General features: G+C 54.2%; 1 protein-coding gene across 1 annotated transcript in view; it reads right to left on the bottom strand.

The window, feature by feature from the left end:
- The window catches only part of LOC116433075 (kin of IRRE-like protein 1), a 319,687-nt gene that overhangs the window by 216,406 nt on the left and 85,554 nt on the right, over positions 1-17,727 (bottom strand). The window contains exon 2 of the mRNA XM_076369792.1: positions 2,892-3,021. Within this exon, the coding sequence (XP_076225907.1) occupies positions 2,892-3,021 (130 nt within the window). The remainder of the gene's footprint in view (positions 1-2,891; positions 3,022-17,727) is intronic.

The raw sequence follows: 17,727 nt of genomic DNA, 5'->3' as shown, positions 1-17,727 counted from the left end.
CGATAGTCTGCGAACCGGTAACCCGGGGAAACACCCCCCGCTGCGTATCCTCCGTGCTTACGTCGACGTCTTTATGCCGTGCCAACGTTGCATCTTTTACGAGAGGAGGCGGGGGCCGCGAGATCTTTCGATTATGATTTATTAAACGGATCAACGACAAATCGATGACTCGTCCGTTTTTCCGAGCTAATCGGAGAGGAGTCGACGAAGTATAAATTAATCACGGGCCAGAAGCGCGATCGGATCCATCCAGCGTTACAGCGATACGTCGATGCCTGGAGAACGGAGTACGGGTGGCGGTGGTTATCAATTATTTGCCGATAAAGCTGCCATTCAGAGTCTCGGAAGCTGGCGAGGAGTCGCGCCCGGCCCTCCCGCTCATCACCGGATCCCTACAACCGCCAATTGAAATTTATTGACACGCTATAATTACGTGCCACGAACTCGATTATGCGTCGCTGCGATCCTCGTTAGGTGTAACACGTCGAACCGCTTTATCCGATAGCGTGACGGACGCGGCGCGATCGAATCGTCTCTTTGACTTTGGCTTGGCAACGATCGCCTAGTTCCCATCGAACTATATGTCTCCGGATCGTAGTACAGTCGGGTAAATGTATTTGCGAGCGCACTCGTGAAAATCAGTTAAAAACGCGCGATACAATTTCCTCGCGAGAATACCTCGTTCACGGTACAACCGCAAACACGTTTGGAAGAAGTAGAAACGGAAAGCCGCGAACAGACCTATTCACCGATTTCCATAGAACAACGCGAGCGTCCGACAATGCTATTATTTCGAAGGCAAGACGGGTAGAATCGGCCATCCGTTCCTCGCATCGATGCCCCGCAAAAACTCCGGAACCAGGTAGAGTCGTCGAGGCTACAGCCGAAGCGAGATCGATTGCAAATTTACCGACTTCTTCTCGCGTGTTAATGGCGTTCCGTTCCTGGAAACTCGACCGCAACGTGAAAAATCGCGGGGACGATAAAGCCGGGGACAGCGGAGGATAAGAAAACCGCCGGTTGAAGAATGATTCGACGCCGGGGTTGGCAGCGGGACCGGCGACCGACTGCGCCGGCTACACGGGCAAAGAAAGGAACGGCCAAGCCGTGCGAGTTTAATTGCGAAACTTCGTCCAACTATCACGCATTACGGAAAATAACGAAAAAAACCGAGCGGTAATATCGCAGTTGAACCCGTCCTGGCCGAGGCTGTCCTATTTTTATCCGCGATCCCGCCGTTCGTTGGCCGAGGTAGAACGCGCACGGGAAAAGGTAGCGCGAGATCGTTCCGACCGGACGCGTACGATTCAGCGGCGGTGCTCGGGATCGTACGAGCGGGGATAAGCGTTTTCCAACTTTTATTTGCGCTTCGTCGCGGGAACGCCGCTGTTTGTCCTGCGCGTGCGGGTGCGCCGATCTCGTTGGAAAGGATTCGTATATCGAAGGGATTCGAAATACGGATTAATCGTTGGTTACGTGGCAGGCTTATTTACCGATACGTCGTCCGTGACGGGAATGGAAATGGGAAACGTTCTCGCGATGCCACGCGCCGCGACCGAGCCGACCCGACCCGACCGACCGAGCCGACCGACCGGCCGCTCGTTCGCGTTTTATTTTATCGGACGGACCGGCGGAAAAGTCACGCGACGCCGCTCTCCGACCCGCGAGTTTTTATTTGTTCGAAAAGCCCCATCTGGAATTTGCGGTGCTTCGAGGCTCGAGGGGCTCGGTGTTCACCCGCAGCCTCTCGCCGCGCCCATCCGACTATCTTGCCCGCGCTCTCCCGCCGTTCCACCGCCGGTAGAAAGACAGCCGGTTTTAATTGCAACGGCGCGAGAGAAATTATCGCGCGAAAGCCACCGAGTCCAATTTAAATCGAATCCTCGGCGACCTCCGGCCGACGTGTACTCCGGGGGAAAATCATAACGAGTAATCGGCCGAGATAATTGTCAATTAAGGGGACTCCTGCTCCGCCGCGTTCGATTGTATTTCGAAAGAGAAACTTTTCAGCCTTCGCTCTGTCCTATTGTTACCGTCCGACGGTCGTTGTTTCTTTCGCCGATCGATCGAAAAATCCCACGGAACCGCGCGCCGCGCCGTTTAAATCGAGACGGCTGATTTTCAGGTTCGTTAAAGGGAATTATAGGGACGCGATGGGGCGAAATAATTATCAATTAAAAGTTCGCCGCGCGTCTGAGAGGAGCTTCCTCGCGGGAAACGGGCTCGATTAATAAGCGCTCCGATCGGGCGAGAGCCGAGGGTCGAGAGGCATCGGGCGCAGCGCACGCCGGTGATTCGCCGGCGGAAACCTGCCCGGGAAATTCTGTTCGCGGAAGGGTGAAAAGAACGGATCTCCGGCCGGGAGAATCCCTTTATGAGGGCCGGCCGCGCGCGGCTGTTATTGCGGCCAACTCGGAAACAGGTGAACATCGCGAACCGCGTCTGCGAAACGGAATGCAGAAAGGAATTTCGAGTTCGAGTGGCAAGGGGCAACCTAGCAACGAGCAGTGACGTACGTTTAATATCGCGGAACGGACGCTGTATCCGGAGTCGTGTTGCGCCAGAGATGTAACTGGAAAGAGCGCGCGATTCTCCGCGCCGCATCGCGGTTTACTGCATATTAGCCGACAGAGATACGGATTCCAGGCAAGCCACGAATTTTTTCGCCGAACCCTGCACACTTCCTATCGAACACGCCCAGGTTCGGCAAGACGCGGACAACAACCAACGGATTCCTGTGTCGCGATCCTTGACGGTTCCAGCGAATACCTCGAAACCCGTTCTTCTCGCATTAATGAATTAATTAGCCGCTCCTGGCGAGAATTCCGCTGCCCGGATCGTCGAGTCGGGGAAGGTCTCGCGACCAAAAGAGAGACACTCGGATTACTCACGTGTACAGGGGTACTCCAGCCTCGTCCTTGAACCAGAAAACCATATGCAGGGTGTCCTCTCCGGGTGGAGTGATGTCGCATGGCAGTTCCGCGGGCTTTCCTTCTACGACGCTGACATTCACCAGTGGAACTGCAAGCAAACGATCATTGTTACAGGAAAATCTTGTCGGGATGATCGCGTGTCTGTAACTAAAATACAAACTCGGAAGCGATCGAGTCGATTATTCGAACGACCGAAGATTAATACTCGGCTCCTTAAATTTTCTCGGGCAAAGGTTTTCGATCTTCAAAATCCTCGCGAAGGGTTAAACGAATCGTTCGCCGACGAACCCGGAACAATATTTCTCTCGGTGGGTATACGGAGAGCAGGCGGCGAGTACGTCCGAAATACGTAACGTTCCAGGCGGGTACGCGTATGCACGGGGTTGGCGAGTTCTCCGATGCCGGAAATCCAAATATTCCGATGCGGACACAATCGAACTGGAATGATTCCGCGTAGCGATATGTAAAGCGCACTCGGCTCGGGATTAAGAGATCCGCTTATGAAATTCGGTTCCTGAGGGCTGCCGTAAACCGGCCGCAGCATCGTGCTCGCGGAAGACGATCCCCGAGCGGGTAAGTGGAAAGCTCGAGGGTTTGATATCGCACGGAAAGGGCAATTCCTTTGAGAATTTCCGGTAGGCTATTTCGGAGAAACGAGTTTCCATTCGATTCGGTCCGCCGGTTTCGTTTCCTCCACGGTGGACGACCGAAACAGGAATCGTAGCTGCGAGTAGCAAGAGCGACGCGCCGTCGTCCGCCTCGAGAGCCTCGTCCAGCCTCGCCCCGACTAGACTTTTTCGTCGACGTCCTATCCGGACCGAAGGAAACAAGGCTCCCGGGTCCCGGACCGTCGAATCTGATTTGTCGTGGCCGTATAATTTTCCCTCTCGGTCTCTCGCCGGCGTTCGCCCGCGACCCCCCCTGGTTGTTTATCGAGCGTGGCAAGCGCGCGAGGAACGCGGAAAATGTTCTTTCACGGACCACGAAAACGTCGAGCGACGCCGAGATTCGCTGCGACCATCGGGAAACCCGGTCGCCTCGCTATCGTCGAGCGACGAGGAAAAGACAAGCGGAAGGATTAGCATACGCTCCGTATTTATTTTCGCGGCTGAACCGACCGCGCCGGCCGTAAATATCGTTTAAGGCGTCCTCTTTATCATATAAACGCGGCGCGCTAACGGCGCGCTCATTTGAATTGCTGGTTTTTCCGTGTCGTAACGGGCTCGAGCGACGCGCAACAAGCAGCTACTTCCTCCTTGGGCTGATGCCACCGCTGTTGGAAGCTTGTAACAGCAACGGTTCTTACTTTCCGCCCGCGGAGCAACAAGAACCACTCCCGCGGCTAGGTCTTTCCTAGATTCGTTATAATTTCATGCCGGTATTTTGTGGGTTCCGCCAGCGATTTAATGCTTTACTTTTTGCCGTCGCGCCTGGCATTTTTCATAACCCGCCGCGGCGCGAGCCGGCCGCGGCTCGCTTCTCCTCTCGGAACCCGGGTAATCAGATTAGCCCTGTGCCGCTACCGGCGAGCCGTTGCGTCGTCGCCGCCGCGACCGCTTCCGTTTCCTCGGAATTAACTAGAAAACAGCTCGGTTTAGCCAAACGACCGCTAAATTAACGGCGGCACCCCCGTCACGTTAAGATCTCCCCGCGGTCGGACAATTCGGATCGCGTTAACTATGCACCGGCCGGAGCGACGCGCCCCCGCGTCCCGGCTCGAGGAGAATGGGCGTTTGATTCGACTATTCGATTCGATAACTTATTTAGGCGACGCTTCCGCGCCACCGGACACGAACGCGACCGGTTAGCGAGCATCGATCAGCGGCGAATAAGGCGCGCGTGTCCGCGTGTCGTTTAAATACCAGAGGAGCCCCGAAAGCCGTTTCGATTAATGGAATTCCGCAACACGTCCGCAATTAACCCTCAAAGAGCCGAGGTGCCGGTCGAAGCGTCCAGCCGCGTGCTAATGGCGAACCGTGGCTCGTGTCGCATTTGAAACTCATTTAATGTATTCGTTATCGACCGGAATCGACGATTGCTCCTCGCTGCTACGACCAAGACGATTCGTTGCTGTGCAAACATTGAGTTAGCTGGATGCTCGAATAAATACCGTCTTGAGGGAACGTTCTATAATATTTTATGAAACGGTTATACACGAACCCGAGGCGTAGTTGGAGAATTAGCTGTTCGGTGCGCAAACGTTCCTTATTACCGGCCAAGGTGTTAAGGATGTTTCAATGATATAACGGTCTTTAGCGGACTGTACAATTGACTTAAACTACGATATTGGAGTAGTTGAATAATACGTTGCAAACTATGTTATTGAATGTTAGACGCTACGGTGTGGACTGCTCGATTATTATAGGCGAATTATCGAATCGCTTCGTTCAAAAAAATCTCGGCACGCGTTTAAGGACTTTACGTGAAGCCGTGGCCTATTTCCTCGGAAGCCGTAAACGGAAATTCACGATGAAGACATTGAACGGTAGAAGTAGGATAGAAGTTTAGAGAGTTTGCATTAAGCTATGCCCCGTCGTCTCCTGTTTCGCTGATTGCCCTGAAAGTCGTGTGCAAAGTTAGAAATATTTGTTCGAATGAATTGTTCCAAGTATTAACGTTAGCCATCGAGAAGGGATATTAACGAACGGAGAACAGCGATCGTAGTTCGAAACTCAAATAAAGCCGCTGAATGATTCAGTAGACAAGATTGAAATGACCAAAGTCAGCGTTGCCACTAGCTAAGTTACGATGAGATTACAGGGCAAGTTGTTCCGTCGGAATCCTCATCTTTACTAAATCAAGCCAAACAGGGACCGGTTATGCAACGCACGGCGAGACCTCGAAAATCAACGGGGAATGCTCGCGTGCCGCTCGCTTCGTCCCCGCTAAACGGCTTAATTAAACGGCGTAAACTTCGTTGCTTCTTAAAACGAGCGGCGAAGTTCCGCCGACGGCGAATAAATTCTGCCCCCGTCGTCGTTGTTCCTCTCCGTAGGGACGCGGCGGGATCGGGCGAGCGGAGTGCGTGGAAGACGCGGGACCTGCAGGGTCTTCTTTTCCATTAGAGTCGGCCGACACACGTGCTACGAGGAAGATTGAACAGAAGTTACCGAAGTCACCGAGAAAAAAAGGGAGAGCTCCGCGACGGACGTCGCACCGCGACAAGTTTCCCGTCGAACTTTCAGTCCGAACTCATCCGAAAGTTCCAGCTCTGTGTCGTGTCGTTGATCACCGCGACACGACAGCCTGACCAAGTATTTTCATAAATCTTCGGCGAACGACACGCGTCTATCGCGTTTTAATCGTCCGCGAACGAACGGTCAACCGGCGCGGATGAATCCCTATGAATCGGAATTCGAATTCGAACTCGACGATATCGCCGGGAATACCATTCCGAGCAAGGGATCGCGGTTGAACGGGCGCAAACGGCCTCGCCTGACTTTTATAGCGTCGAATCGGCGGCGTAACGACGACTTCGCGCGCGAGCCGCACGCCGGATCCGTCTTTATGATATTTTCATGCTCGATTGGTACCGTCTGGCTCAACGATAGCTATCGTTGCCAACGATCATAACCGTGTCGGAGAGAGAGAGAGAGAGAGAGAGAGGAAGCTGTCGGTTCGCATCGAATGCTCCGCGACCCGCGGAAACATCGATGCGTTTCGTTTTAATCAAGAAAAGTGTGCGCTGCCGACGCACATAGTTTTTTGCGCATAGTCGACGAGCCGTTAGCGAACGGTTCCGTATGTAACGCGGGGGGGGGGGGCGAAGAAGACGAAGGAAAGTTCGCAAGAAGCATTCGTCGGTCGCATTAACGGAAGGATGCATCGTCCCGCGTAAGATCGATGCTTTCAGCGCGACCCACGCTCACCCGAGGACCATTCATCGTCCGATGTTTTCAGAGGGCGAGTCGACGAGACAAGAGGAGCGAGAGAGCAGTGGGCGTCGCGACACCGAGGGGATAATGGGGTTCATTGTAACAAAGCAAACGTCGCGATCGTCAAAGCCCGACGAGCTGGATTGCCGGCAAACTAACTCGAGCAGGAAGATCGGTTGTTAGTCAGACATTATGGCGGCAATTCGCGAGCTCGGATGGATTTGCGACAGAATGTGCGAAGTGAGAGGGCCTGAAAAGGGGCGCGGATAAGATAGCGGAGAACGGTGAATCCGTTATTTACGGAGAGTTAAGTGTGCTCAGTGCCCCTCCGCCGTTCTGCTAAGTTTCCAGGGTTGGCTCTCTCCAAGTTAGCCTCCCTCGCGATCTCGCTCTCGCCCTCGCCCGTTCCCGTTTACCTCGTGCTAAGCAGCGTATCAGCAGCGCCATTGTCTATGCTCATTGTCGCCCTCCGTCCCTTTCTCGTCGCCTACTCGGCGTAGCGTTAACTCGAGGGGCATCGCCAGCGGACGCAGCAAATTAGAAGTCGCGTTAATCGGTTCTCCAGTTTCTTGCGCGCGTCTTCCCGCGACGCCTTGCCGCCGTGCCGAGACGCCCGTCAACTACAAACGGATTCGAGTGTCTCGCCAAGTACGCGAGGAACCTGCGACACCCGCGCGCGATTCGATCTTTCATTCTTCGGAGACTGAAGATTTAAAGATACGTCGGAGCGACGCGCGGCCGTACGTTTATCAATTGATCGACGATGCGAACAATGAAACGTACTCTCAAGTTTCCGTCAATTATGGAAACACACGACCACCGGAGCTTCGTTACGAACCTGCCGGAGAAGAATATTTTATCGTCGTCACGATCGATGCAGATCTTTTTGCCTGTCTCGCGGCTCGACTGTAAGCGTATTCACGTATAGAGGCGGGGACAGAGCAAGGCGCGTTCACGAGTTGCGCGGCGAAACGACCCGACGTCGTCGATTTCGCGGAGATCCAATGAAATCGGCTCGGGAACAGGCAGCGGTCCGCGCGGAAAATGTCGCGTTGTTCCGGGCCGCGACGCGAAACTTACAGAAGCAGCGATGGCGGCGGCTCGGGAAAGACGTCGCGACGCGGCCGAGTACCGAGGGCTTACGCTTTATTGCGTATTTACATATTTTCACCGAATCCCCTCGACGTTTCATAAAATTCAACGTCTTTACAAGGGTCGGCGCGATGGCGTTCCCAGGACGCTTCGTCGACACTTTATGCCTTTGAATTTCCGCGACAAAGATTCCTCCCCTTTGCCGGCAGTTCGTCTTGAGTCGTTCGCGTTCCCCTTATTTTTCGAGCGGATCGTTCGAGGGGAGGGCCGGGACATCGCGCTGCTCGAAGGAAAAAGGAGAGACTCCCGGGATTTCGGCGAATTTCAATTTCATCGGTGTCTCCCCGCGCGCCGCTATGTAGATCGCGCCCCGTAATTGCGATTAAAAGCGACGAGGGCGCCGGGTACAACGTCCTAACGTTTCGTTTCAGATTTCAATCGCGAGCCTCTCCCGTTCGGTGAACGCTTTAGAAACCGAGCAGGCGTATATACTCGGGGGCTGAACAATGCTGCTCAAGGGTAGAAACGTCACAGGATCGAAATGTCGCGCGGCGAAGACTATCCGCTATAGTCTACACCCTATAAAATCGGCTTCCACGGTGGAACCGCATCAAATTAATTAGAACGTTTACGAGCGTCAAGGTTTTGAGCCCGAGTCGATACTAGATCCTCGTAAAATCGAACGAGAGGTCGGATCAACCGGGCTAGTTGCGAGTTCTGTCGCGTACCGCCCGTAAAAATAATAGGTACGTGCCCTGGTGTGTCGCTCAATGAAACGTGAACCCTTTTCGCGGGGGACCTTTCGAACGATCGTAAACATTTGATTCCTCGGCAGGGGTTGGCCGTTCGAACTCCCTCGAAATCGTTCGGCAAAACGATCGCAAACTCCTCGCCGGCCACGTAATCGCAGGAGTAATCGTACTGGCAGGCAAGCAAGCCAAGCACGCTAATTGAGAGCTTGGTCTCCGGAGAGTGGAACGAATCGCTCAACTTACCCCGCTTCCGTTTCCTCTCCTCTCGAGATTCCCCCTCGGGCACCAGCGCCGCGCTTAAAGCGTAACGACGTCGCCTCGAAATTATTAATAGCGCCTTATCCCTCGGGAACTCTATTGTTGTCCGAGGACCAGTCCCTCGAGGGACCGTCTAGTGGGTGACGACTACCGGCGTCGATAGCGCGAAACACCGCCGATAGGCGTGCGATTCCAAGGGTGAAAACACGGGAACGCCGAGGGTGCTGCGAGCCACTCGCGACCACGCGTGCGTTCGCTCGCTCGCTCGCTCGCGAACGAGGAATGATCGTCTTCCGTTCAAAATAATCCTGTGACGGCTCGATGTTCCAGAAGGAAAAGCTTCCTCGAAGAAATCAGACGGAAAATCGACAGGACCGTAATTCCGGATGAGATGGCTCAATTTCATTTAAATCGTCCGTGTTTTCAATTGCTTTTAGTGGCATACCGAATCTCGCGCTGAAGTCTATTCAACTATTCTACTTGCACGCATTTGCTCCGATAAATACGTGTATTTCTTTTCGTTGGGTATAAACGATGTGCACGATACTTATGATATAATGGCGAAGTGGGAACGCGGGTTTTAATGTAATTATCAGGTACCCGTTCCCAAAGCTCGATTCGCCGGGTAGAGGCGAAGCGACGGAAGAGCGACGATCGATAGTGCTAAACGTCCTGAAATTTCAGAATGGGGTTGCCCGCGCGATGCGAAAGCAAACGCGTACACTTCCACGGTTCTCCGGCCGTTCACGATGTCACGAAGTCCGACGCCGGTCTGAGTAGCTCCGTAATCGCGGTGTAAACAAGTACCTCCGGGTCCCCAGTTTTGGTATCGAGTCATTGTTTAGCCAGAGGATAAAGGTAGAGGTAAATTCCAAACCAAATTCCGGGAGCGCTGCTTCCGAGGATTCTTAGCTTGTTTGTGCACCGCGGAAGCTCGCGCCGGGAGATCGTGCAAAACGCGTCATTATGGAGCTTGCACCGTTCAACGGGGGTACACATTCATTATCCTATTTAAGGCTTTCGACGATTAATGCTCCGACTTGGAAATTCTTCCGTAAAGTCGCTCCTAATTTTCCGCTCCCAACGCCGCGAGGAGTTTCAGAATTTTTTGTCGCTTAATCTTTCATACCGAAGTGGAATGAGATTAGAATGACTTATTCGGCAGCACAGTTCACTCCCATTACGTAGCCGATATCCCGTTCCGTTAATTAAGCTAACGTTTTCGGTTGCCGTTCCGAGAACGGCACGGTTAATCTCCTTAGAATCGGGCGAACGTTTTAAAAATAAATCGTCTCGTTCGCGTCGCGCGACAGTCTCTTGGCCAAGGAGCCAGACTGCTTAGCAGAGGTTGAGATGTTTCTCGGTGTTCCGTCGCCAGGACGTACAGCCTGTCTGGCGACGCGACGCGTTGCCTCGCGTCGAGCCGCGCTGTGCCGCAGCGTGGATGTCCGACGTCGGTGTTACAGGCTGTGCATTTGCCGTTGCATTGTGCAAAGCCGGCACCCGGCCGCGAGACACTGAGTTACGAGCCACGGAAGGGAGGTCGCGACCACTTCCGGTTGTAATGCAGTTTGCGCAACAATGGGAGCCACAATAGGCCAAGGGAGGCCCACGTAACGGCGCCCTCCCTTCGGAGACGTTGCCCTTTGACCGAGGATCAAAGCGCCGCTCCCTCTCGAACGGCCGGCCTCGCATTATCCTGGCTAGCCGCGATCCTTTAAAGGACGGATCCGATCTCGCCGGATTACGCGCCTAATGAAATTCGTTGTTATCCGGTGTTTGTCTCCGAATGTTCCGCCCTGCGAACCGCTACCCGATCGGACCGGCGACGACGGAACGGCACTTAGCTCCGACGGGCACCGCGCGATCGGGAATTCCGTCCGTATTCGAGCGCTTCAGCGATATTCGTCGTTGACGGCGGTAAACTTTACCTTTCGAAACGACGTCTTCCAACGAGTTTCCACGAGGTCTCGCAAATGGCGCAAACAATTTCAATAAAATTGGTTTCCGCCGGCTCCGCGGCGGGATCGTTCGAGTTCGCCGAAGAAATAATGTTTTCGAATCGTTGAATAGGAATTTCAGGGGGTGATCCTGGTATAAACCACGCCTAATCAACGCGCGCAGCGGAAGTTGGATCGTTGTTCGTTAACGAACGCCTAAGAGGAGCCGTTTCTTCCCGGTATAGTCGTTTCGCTTATTGCTACGGACAGAGGAATTGTCATCGGAATGGCTCTACTCTTTCCCTCGGCGGAGAGAAACGATCGACTGGAAGAGGAAGAAGAAATAGAAGAAGCGGGCGAAGAAGGAGAGGGCGGGTCCGTGAGTTGGCTCGTTGAAGCGCACGACAAAAAAAAGTCGATTCTAGGGGACGAAACTCTCCGAGCAGTTCGGGCTGCATTCGTATTTTGTTTGCGACGGTCGCGCAAGTTCCAAGCGGAATCAATGGCGAAATAAACGTGGACGTCGGCCGACAGCGTGAAATTGAATTAATCCGGAATTAAGAAATGGCAGGCTGCGGCGCGGCGCGACCCGGGCAGGGTAAGAGCAAAGGAACCGGAGACAGGGAAGAATTTCGCGAGGAAGACGAACGGCGAGGATGGGACGCGCGCGAGCCAGCGAATAGACCGGCGGCGAATGTTCTTCGCGAAACTTTAAATAACGTTTGTAAACTCCAGCCAAAGTAATTCGCGCAAGAAAGCTGGATTCGGAACTCGCGGCGAGCGGTGAATCGAGTTTTCAGCCGGCCTGCGAAACAACGCCGTGTTTTCACGGTCGATTATGGCCCTACAGACGACGCTACCGTCATTGACGTCGACGGTCGCGAGCACGGCGATAGCTATCGCGATCAACGGGACGAAAAATTGTTTCTGGCACTCGTCGGCGCGTCGCGGTCCCGGCGTTCATAAATTACGAGCCCCGCCGAACGGAAACTTTCGTTCCTCCGGCGAGGAATAATGTGACATTGTTAATTAACGACTTCTAATGAAAAATGCTGATCCATCTTGTCGCCGGAGTCGAGAGCGGTTAAGTACTTTACGCGAAGTAACTGGACGTTAATTAACTTGTTACCCGGTTAAATCGTGTTTTAATTAACAAAGCACGAAAAGTTTCGCGATGCAATTCGCATCGTAGGTCGATCGACCTCTTTGCGCCGCGCTGCACGGCGGCCGGACTTCGGCTCGCGCTCGAACGAAAGCAATTAACCGATCCTCGATTAGTGGACGTACACACGTACGCCGGCCGACGACATATCGATATTTGCTTGTTGCACGCGTCAATACTGTCACTTAACAAGCAAATACCGAAGCTGAGGCGAGCTAGATAGGGGACTGAATCTGCCATCAATGGACCACCACTACCACCACCGCCGCGATCAAACCTCCTGCCCGACAATGGCGACCCGTAGTCGTGCGAATCCTATCTGCGGAATGTCTGCTTGTTTCCCCGCGACAACAGGGACCGCCGATTTAACGAACCGTTTACAATCCAGGAGGTTGTAAAACCATTAGCGGATCCGCCCGTCGAAATAAGCCAAACCCGCCGGAATCGAGGGTGTTTCACCGATGATGCTCAAAGTCGCGTATTAGAACCGTCATCGAGATACCGCGAGGCGAAAGGTCGAACGACGGGTGCCGCCAAGAACGTTTAATTCAACCGTGGAAACCGCCACGGCTGACGGCTGAAAAACAAAATGACTGGTAACTAGCGCGAGAAACCTATTTCGCGATCGATTTCACTCGAATCCCGAACAAAAGACCGTTTCCGTGCGCGACGATGTCGGACCGAGCACGCGCCCAACTTTCCTGCCTCGCTATCCCCTCGCGCTCTGATTCTCTGCGTCGCCTCTCGCGCGGGTTTTTTGCGGCGATAAACGTCGATCTCGGATCTGCCGTGGCGATCCATTGATCTCGTTTTCGTTAAACGCTCCAGCGAAAATATCGCGTCGGTGCGATGTCAGCCACTTTTCCCGATCGGCGTGTGCACGCCTCCTACACGCGCGTCGCACCGGCACACGCAGCCCGGGCGGGATCAATTTGCGCATCTGCCGTTATCGCTCAGTTTCGACGGAAGTTGCAACGAAGCGATGGCGCGCGCGCTCGACATCGCGGCCCGTTTTATTCCGCGCTAACGAAACGATCGGGGCAAAACGGAAAATAAGCGCGGGAACGTCGAAACTCCATTTGACGCGTCGCGCCGCGACGTGTCGGCTGCCGGCGCGGCGAGGAGAGGCGATTTCCGAAGTCGGTTGGCTGCGAGGGATGTTCCGCGCGGATGACATTGTAGCGCTCTTGGAAACGACAACGTTCGATCAGCCGACAGAAGCGGTCCGTCCAGCGCGGTGTGCTAATTAAAACCGTGAATAATTGACCGTTCGCGCTTTCCGATAATTAATTCCATCGCCGGTGATAACGTCACGATTCATTCTGCGTAGGCATAACGCGAATAACCGGACAGAATCGCGGCCAGGCCGTGTTGCCGGCCGCGTTCCCTCGGCGGCTATGCCACACACGCGGCCCGAACGCTTATCCGCGCTCTGATATTCCTGACACGGCGTGACGTTGTACGCCGTTTGTACCGTGCGATTTCCCTACGTATCGACTCAGCTACCGCTTGTTATTTCCATAAAATAATGCGCGCCGTTTAACGGTCTGTCAGTCGGCGTCGAACCGCCGCGCGGTGGGCTGGATCGGCAGAGTGGGTGACATTTCGCCAAAAACTCCACTTTCCGGAATCGATGTCTGCCGAATGTGTTTGACAAGTTGTATGAAAAACATCGAGTATATTGCAGCGATTATCATTACGAAATAATGATCTTTTATGGGATTTTAATCTAACTCGCATCTCGATAGCTTTTGTGGTCCAACGATTGCACCGAAACGTCACCGATTTTTCCGATCCAGCCCGCTGCGCGCGGAAAATCTGTCGAGGGTACGCGGCGTGCGAGTACGTTCCTCGTGAATCCGAGAAACTAGACCGACCGGACGCTTTTTTCCCCCCCATCGAGATTCGCAATCGAGAGTTCTTTACTTTCGCCCGACGAATATGGCGCGAGTGCCTCGGTAATTCCGTATGAAGCGAGAAAACAGTACGTTTATATGGAGATGTATAATTTTCTCCCCTGACACGGTGCAATTGAAACGTATTGTGCGCTGCATGGGAGAGTAGCCGCTCGCCACTCTTACATAAGTCGTTAAACGGATACGTCAATTTTAAATGACACAACGCGGCCCGTCTACATAATTGTCGGCATGCCTGCAGATATCCTGTTTAGTCGTTCGAGAGGAGCTGTCACACGCGAGACTCCGCTTGCATCATCGTCCGGGAGAATTAGCCATTCGCGAGATCCACGCCGAACCGGACCGCTGCGACACTTTCACCTCCGCGTCGCCCAAACTCGGACATGCGGCTTTTTCTATCGAATTAAAACTGAGTCTTACCGATCACGGATCGAACAGAGCGAATTCCACCGAGTCCGTTGGATCGAAGAAGCTTCTTCGGCGATGAATTCCCGTGGCAGATCGTGATACTCGAGTTGATAATTCGACGCCCGAAATTGTTCCGTTCGAACGGGACTCCGGCGACTGCTGATTCGGCAGTGAACGTGTCAACGGTCACAATATCAACCGACCAGTTCGCGTGACGATGAACCGCGACCTGGATGGAACTCTCTGCCGCGCATGGCTGGGTAATAGGCGAACGGACGCGTCGCGACGCCAGCGATACGGAAACGGGTCGGTTCGCGGATGCTTCCGAGAGAAGGGGGCCGAGCACGACCCGACACAGTGGCAAACGCGCCGAGAGAAATAGACCTCTACAGCTGTGAATGCAGGTCGGTGAAAGGGATCACGCGAGGGAAGAGGAGACGAGCGGAGAGCAGAGATCAGTCGGGGCAGGAGGCGGAAATCGAATCGCGAAGAGCAGAGATCGGCTGCTGCCCCGAAGGAAGGGCGCGGCGAGGACCGACGAGGATCGAAGAGGAAACGTGAACGCGACGCGGCACACTCTCGTAACTCGCTGCCCGGCAGGACGCGAAATATTATTCGACCGGAGGGCGTTACGACCGATAACAGGAATTATCGCGCGAGCCAGCACACCGTAGGACGATCGTGCTCGTAAACCAACTGTTCCGCTCTATCTAGGCGCATCGAGGTGTCCCCGAGCTATCGCGACCCGTCTTTCGCGCATCACGCGCCGAGACGTGCCAGTCGATTCCTAATGAGACGCGGCGGGCTCTAGTCACGCGTTAACGCGCCACGGTTTTGACGCGTCGGCCGACTCCGGGACTGGCTAGCGTATTCAAACGCGGCGAGCCGCTGCCGAGTGGAATTCGGTCGAGAAGGAAGCTAATGTTCCGGAGCGGTTAACCGGGACGTTATAGTTTGAACAACGAGCGGCTTAAGACGCCCGGGAAACCGCGCAGCTTGTTTGAACTAACGCGCCAGAATGCGTCGGATGGTAAACGAAACATCCTCCTTCCCGTCTAACGGAAACAGGGAACCGCGCGGAATGCGGATTCACCGGAATCGAGGGGATCGGAGCCGGCTGACTCGTGAAATGTTGGGTAAACGGGGATCAATCGCGCCGCGCCGCGCCGCGCCGCCGATTATTTGCTCCGCGATTTTAATTGAGTCGCGTAACAAGCCACCGACGCGCGCAATTCTCCATTCCCGGGCCGATGTTATCGGAGTTCTTGACGGCCGCGGGAAGAGCCGTCAGGAAGTCTGAGCCAGCGCTCGGCGCGGCTGCGATTCCCGGCCGACCTGGATCGTTGGGAGTATTAGACGAATCATTGTAATTAAAAGTAAATATACCGGTAGCCGAGCGCTAGGAAAAGAGGAGACGGGGGCTTCCCGACGGAGGAAGGAGCGCGTCGGCGAGGAACGGGAGGATCGGCTGAAACGCGGACAATAATTTCGAAACTGAAGAGCGGAAGTGTGATGATAGTAAGGCTTCTAGACAGCGCCGGTTCATCTCGGACGATTTTCACGAGGAAATACTCTTGCAATTCCGCCGGAGTTTTTTAACGTAATTGCGAGCAATCGCGAGAGATCGCCTGCCCGCGCGGTACGTTCGGAACGCGGGCCAACCGTGATACCGTTCGATCGTTTTCACGTAACGATCGGAATAAGTCCGCCGTTTCGCGCGTTAATATCGTGGACCGACGAATGGGTTCTCACACCTTCCAGCTGCGGGCAGCCTTCTTCCGCCGCGGCGAGCTAATTTCAAAAATGGATTCGGTATTTTCATTTGAAGATTAACGAATGCTCGTCCTCTCGGAATCCCATCGCGAGTCTCACTCGGCTGCGTTGGTCGTAAGAGGAGCAGACGTTCCGCGGAACGAAAAGAAAAACCCTGTCTGCATAATTTCAGAGTTCAGCCGTGTGCGAACGACCTCCGCGCGGACTGGGATTCGAAGGAGGGTACGAACGGGTTAGCACGATGTTTCGTTGCTAGTCAAAAATTACCGGTCCGCCGCACGTAATTGCGCCTCGCGAGAAGTCTGCTGCTCCCGAGACAAAATAGTTAATCTCATTTTCTTATTGAATTAACAGCGGAGAGCCCTCGATAGCTCGTCTCATCTCGTCCCGCCTCGGCGCAGCTCGGTTCGTCTCGGCTCGCCGCGATTCGACAAGACCTGGCAGCGAGAACGAGGTGGGGGGAGCACTTTGCGATTAAATGGAAAGTACTTTCGCGCAGGAAAGCGATCTTTCACGCTTTCCACGTTTCCAGAGGCAGTTGTCGAGGCTTCTTTCGTTCCGCGCCGGACGATCCGCCTCGTCATAATCTGCCTCAGTGACGAGCTGTAACGTCCAGCCTTTATTTCCGGCTCGTTTGTTCCAGTATCTTTCCCGTTACCTCAGCGTCGCCGCAACGTTACGTCAGGTGTGCTAGCGCGACCGACTATTGCATCACTGGCTGCTCCGTTTATCGAACGAGCTTCGATCGCTAACGACGTCGCCGGGGAACAACGGTCGTCGGCTTTGAATAATTAATATTTACCATTAACACGCGTCGCTGTTCGCGTGGACTAGCGCCTGTACGCTGACGTACAATTGAAACAGCGGATACATTCTCCACGTTTCGCTGGTGAAGATCACTTGAATAACTATTCGCCTGCCACGTTGTATTCTGACCATAAAGGTTCGATATCAGATTGACGCCAGTCGTCTCGAAAAGGTCAGGTTGCATTACGGATGGTCTCGCGTACGTTTGCACCATCGCGTAAAACTAGCTCAAGAGGAGCTGCCCATACGACGTAGAGACGACAGAGAAACGTCGAACAGTTTGAAACATTTAGGAGGTCCGACTGTTCGCAGGGTCTATCGGGTAATAGCATTAGCGACGGTATCGACGATGCATCTTGCATAGTCGCATCGCTATTCATCTCCGGTGGTCTGCATCGTAATCGCTTGGCCGCTTCGACGGATCGTCGGTTCTGGGTGAGTCATCGATTTCGGCTCGGCTCGGCTCGCCGGTAAGCGGTTCCTCGACGTTGCCGTTATTAGAAGGGTCGGGCCGAATTGCCCGAAGGGCGGGACGGGCGAAAAACCGTTCGAATCGTGGATCGGTTAAGCCGAGAATGATTGCCTCTAATTTCTCCCGGGCGGAACGGCAAGAAACTTCCTAATGCTTTCAACATGCTCGCCGCTAGTCGGTATCAGAGCGGGCCGCGGCAGCCGGTTTTTGCGGGGGACGGGGCAGCGTGGGCGTCGCGACGGGTCGCATCGACGCGAAACAGGGACGGCCGGCCTCGTTTCACCTATTAGAGCGGGCCGAATTCAAAAGCTGTCGCGCGCGATAGCTCCGACGCGCGTC

Source organism: Nomia melanderi, chromosome 8, assembly GCF_051020985.1.
Source record: "Nomia melanderi isolate GNS246 chromosome 8, iyNomMela1, whole genome shotgun sequence".
Lineage (NCBI taxonomy): Eukaryota > Metazoa > Arthropoda > Insecta > Hymenoptera > Halictidae > Nomia > Nomia melanderi.
This window is presented reverse-complemented; position numbering and strand designations above follow the sequence as displayed.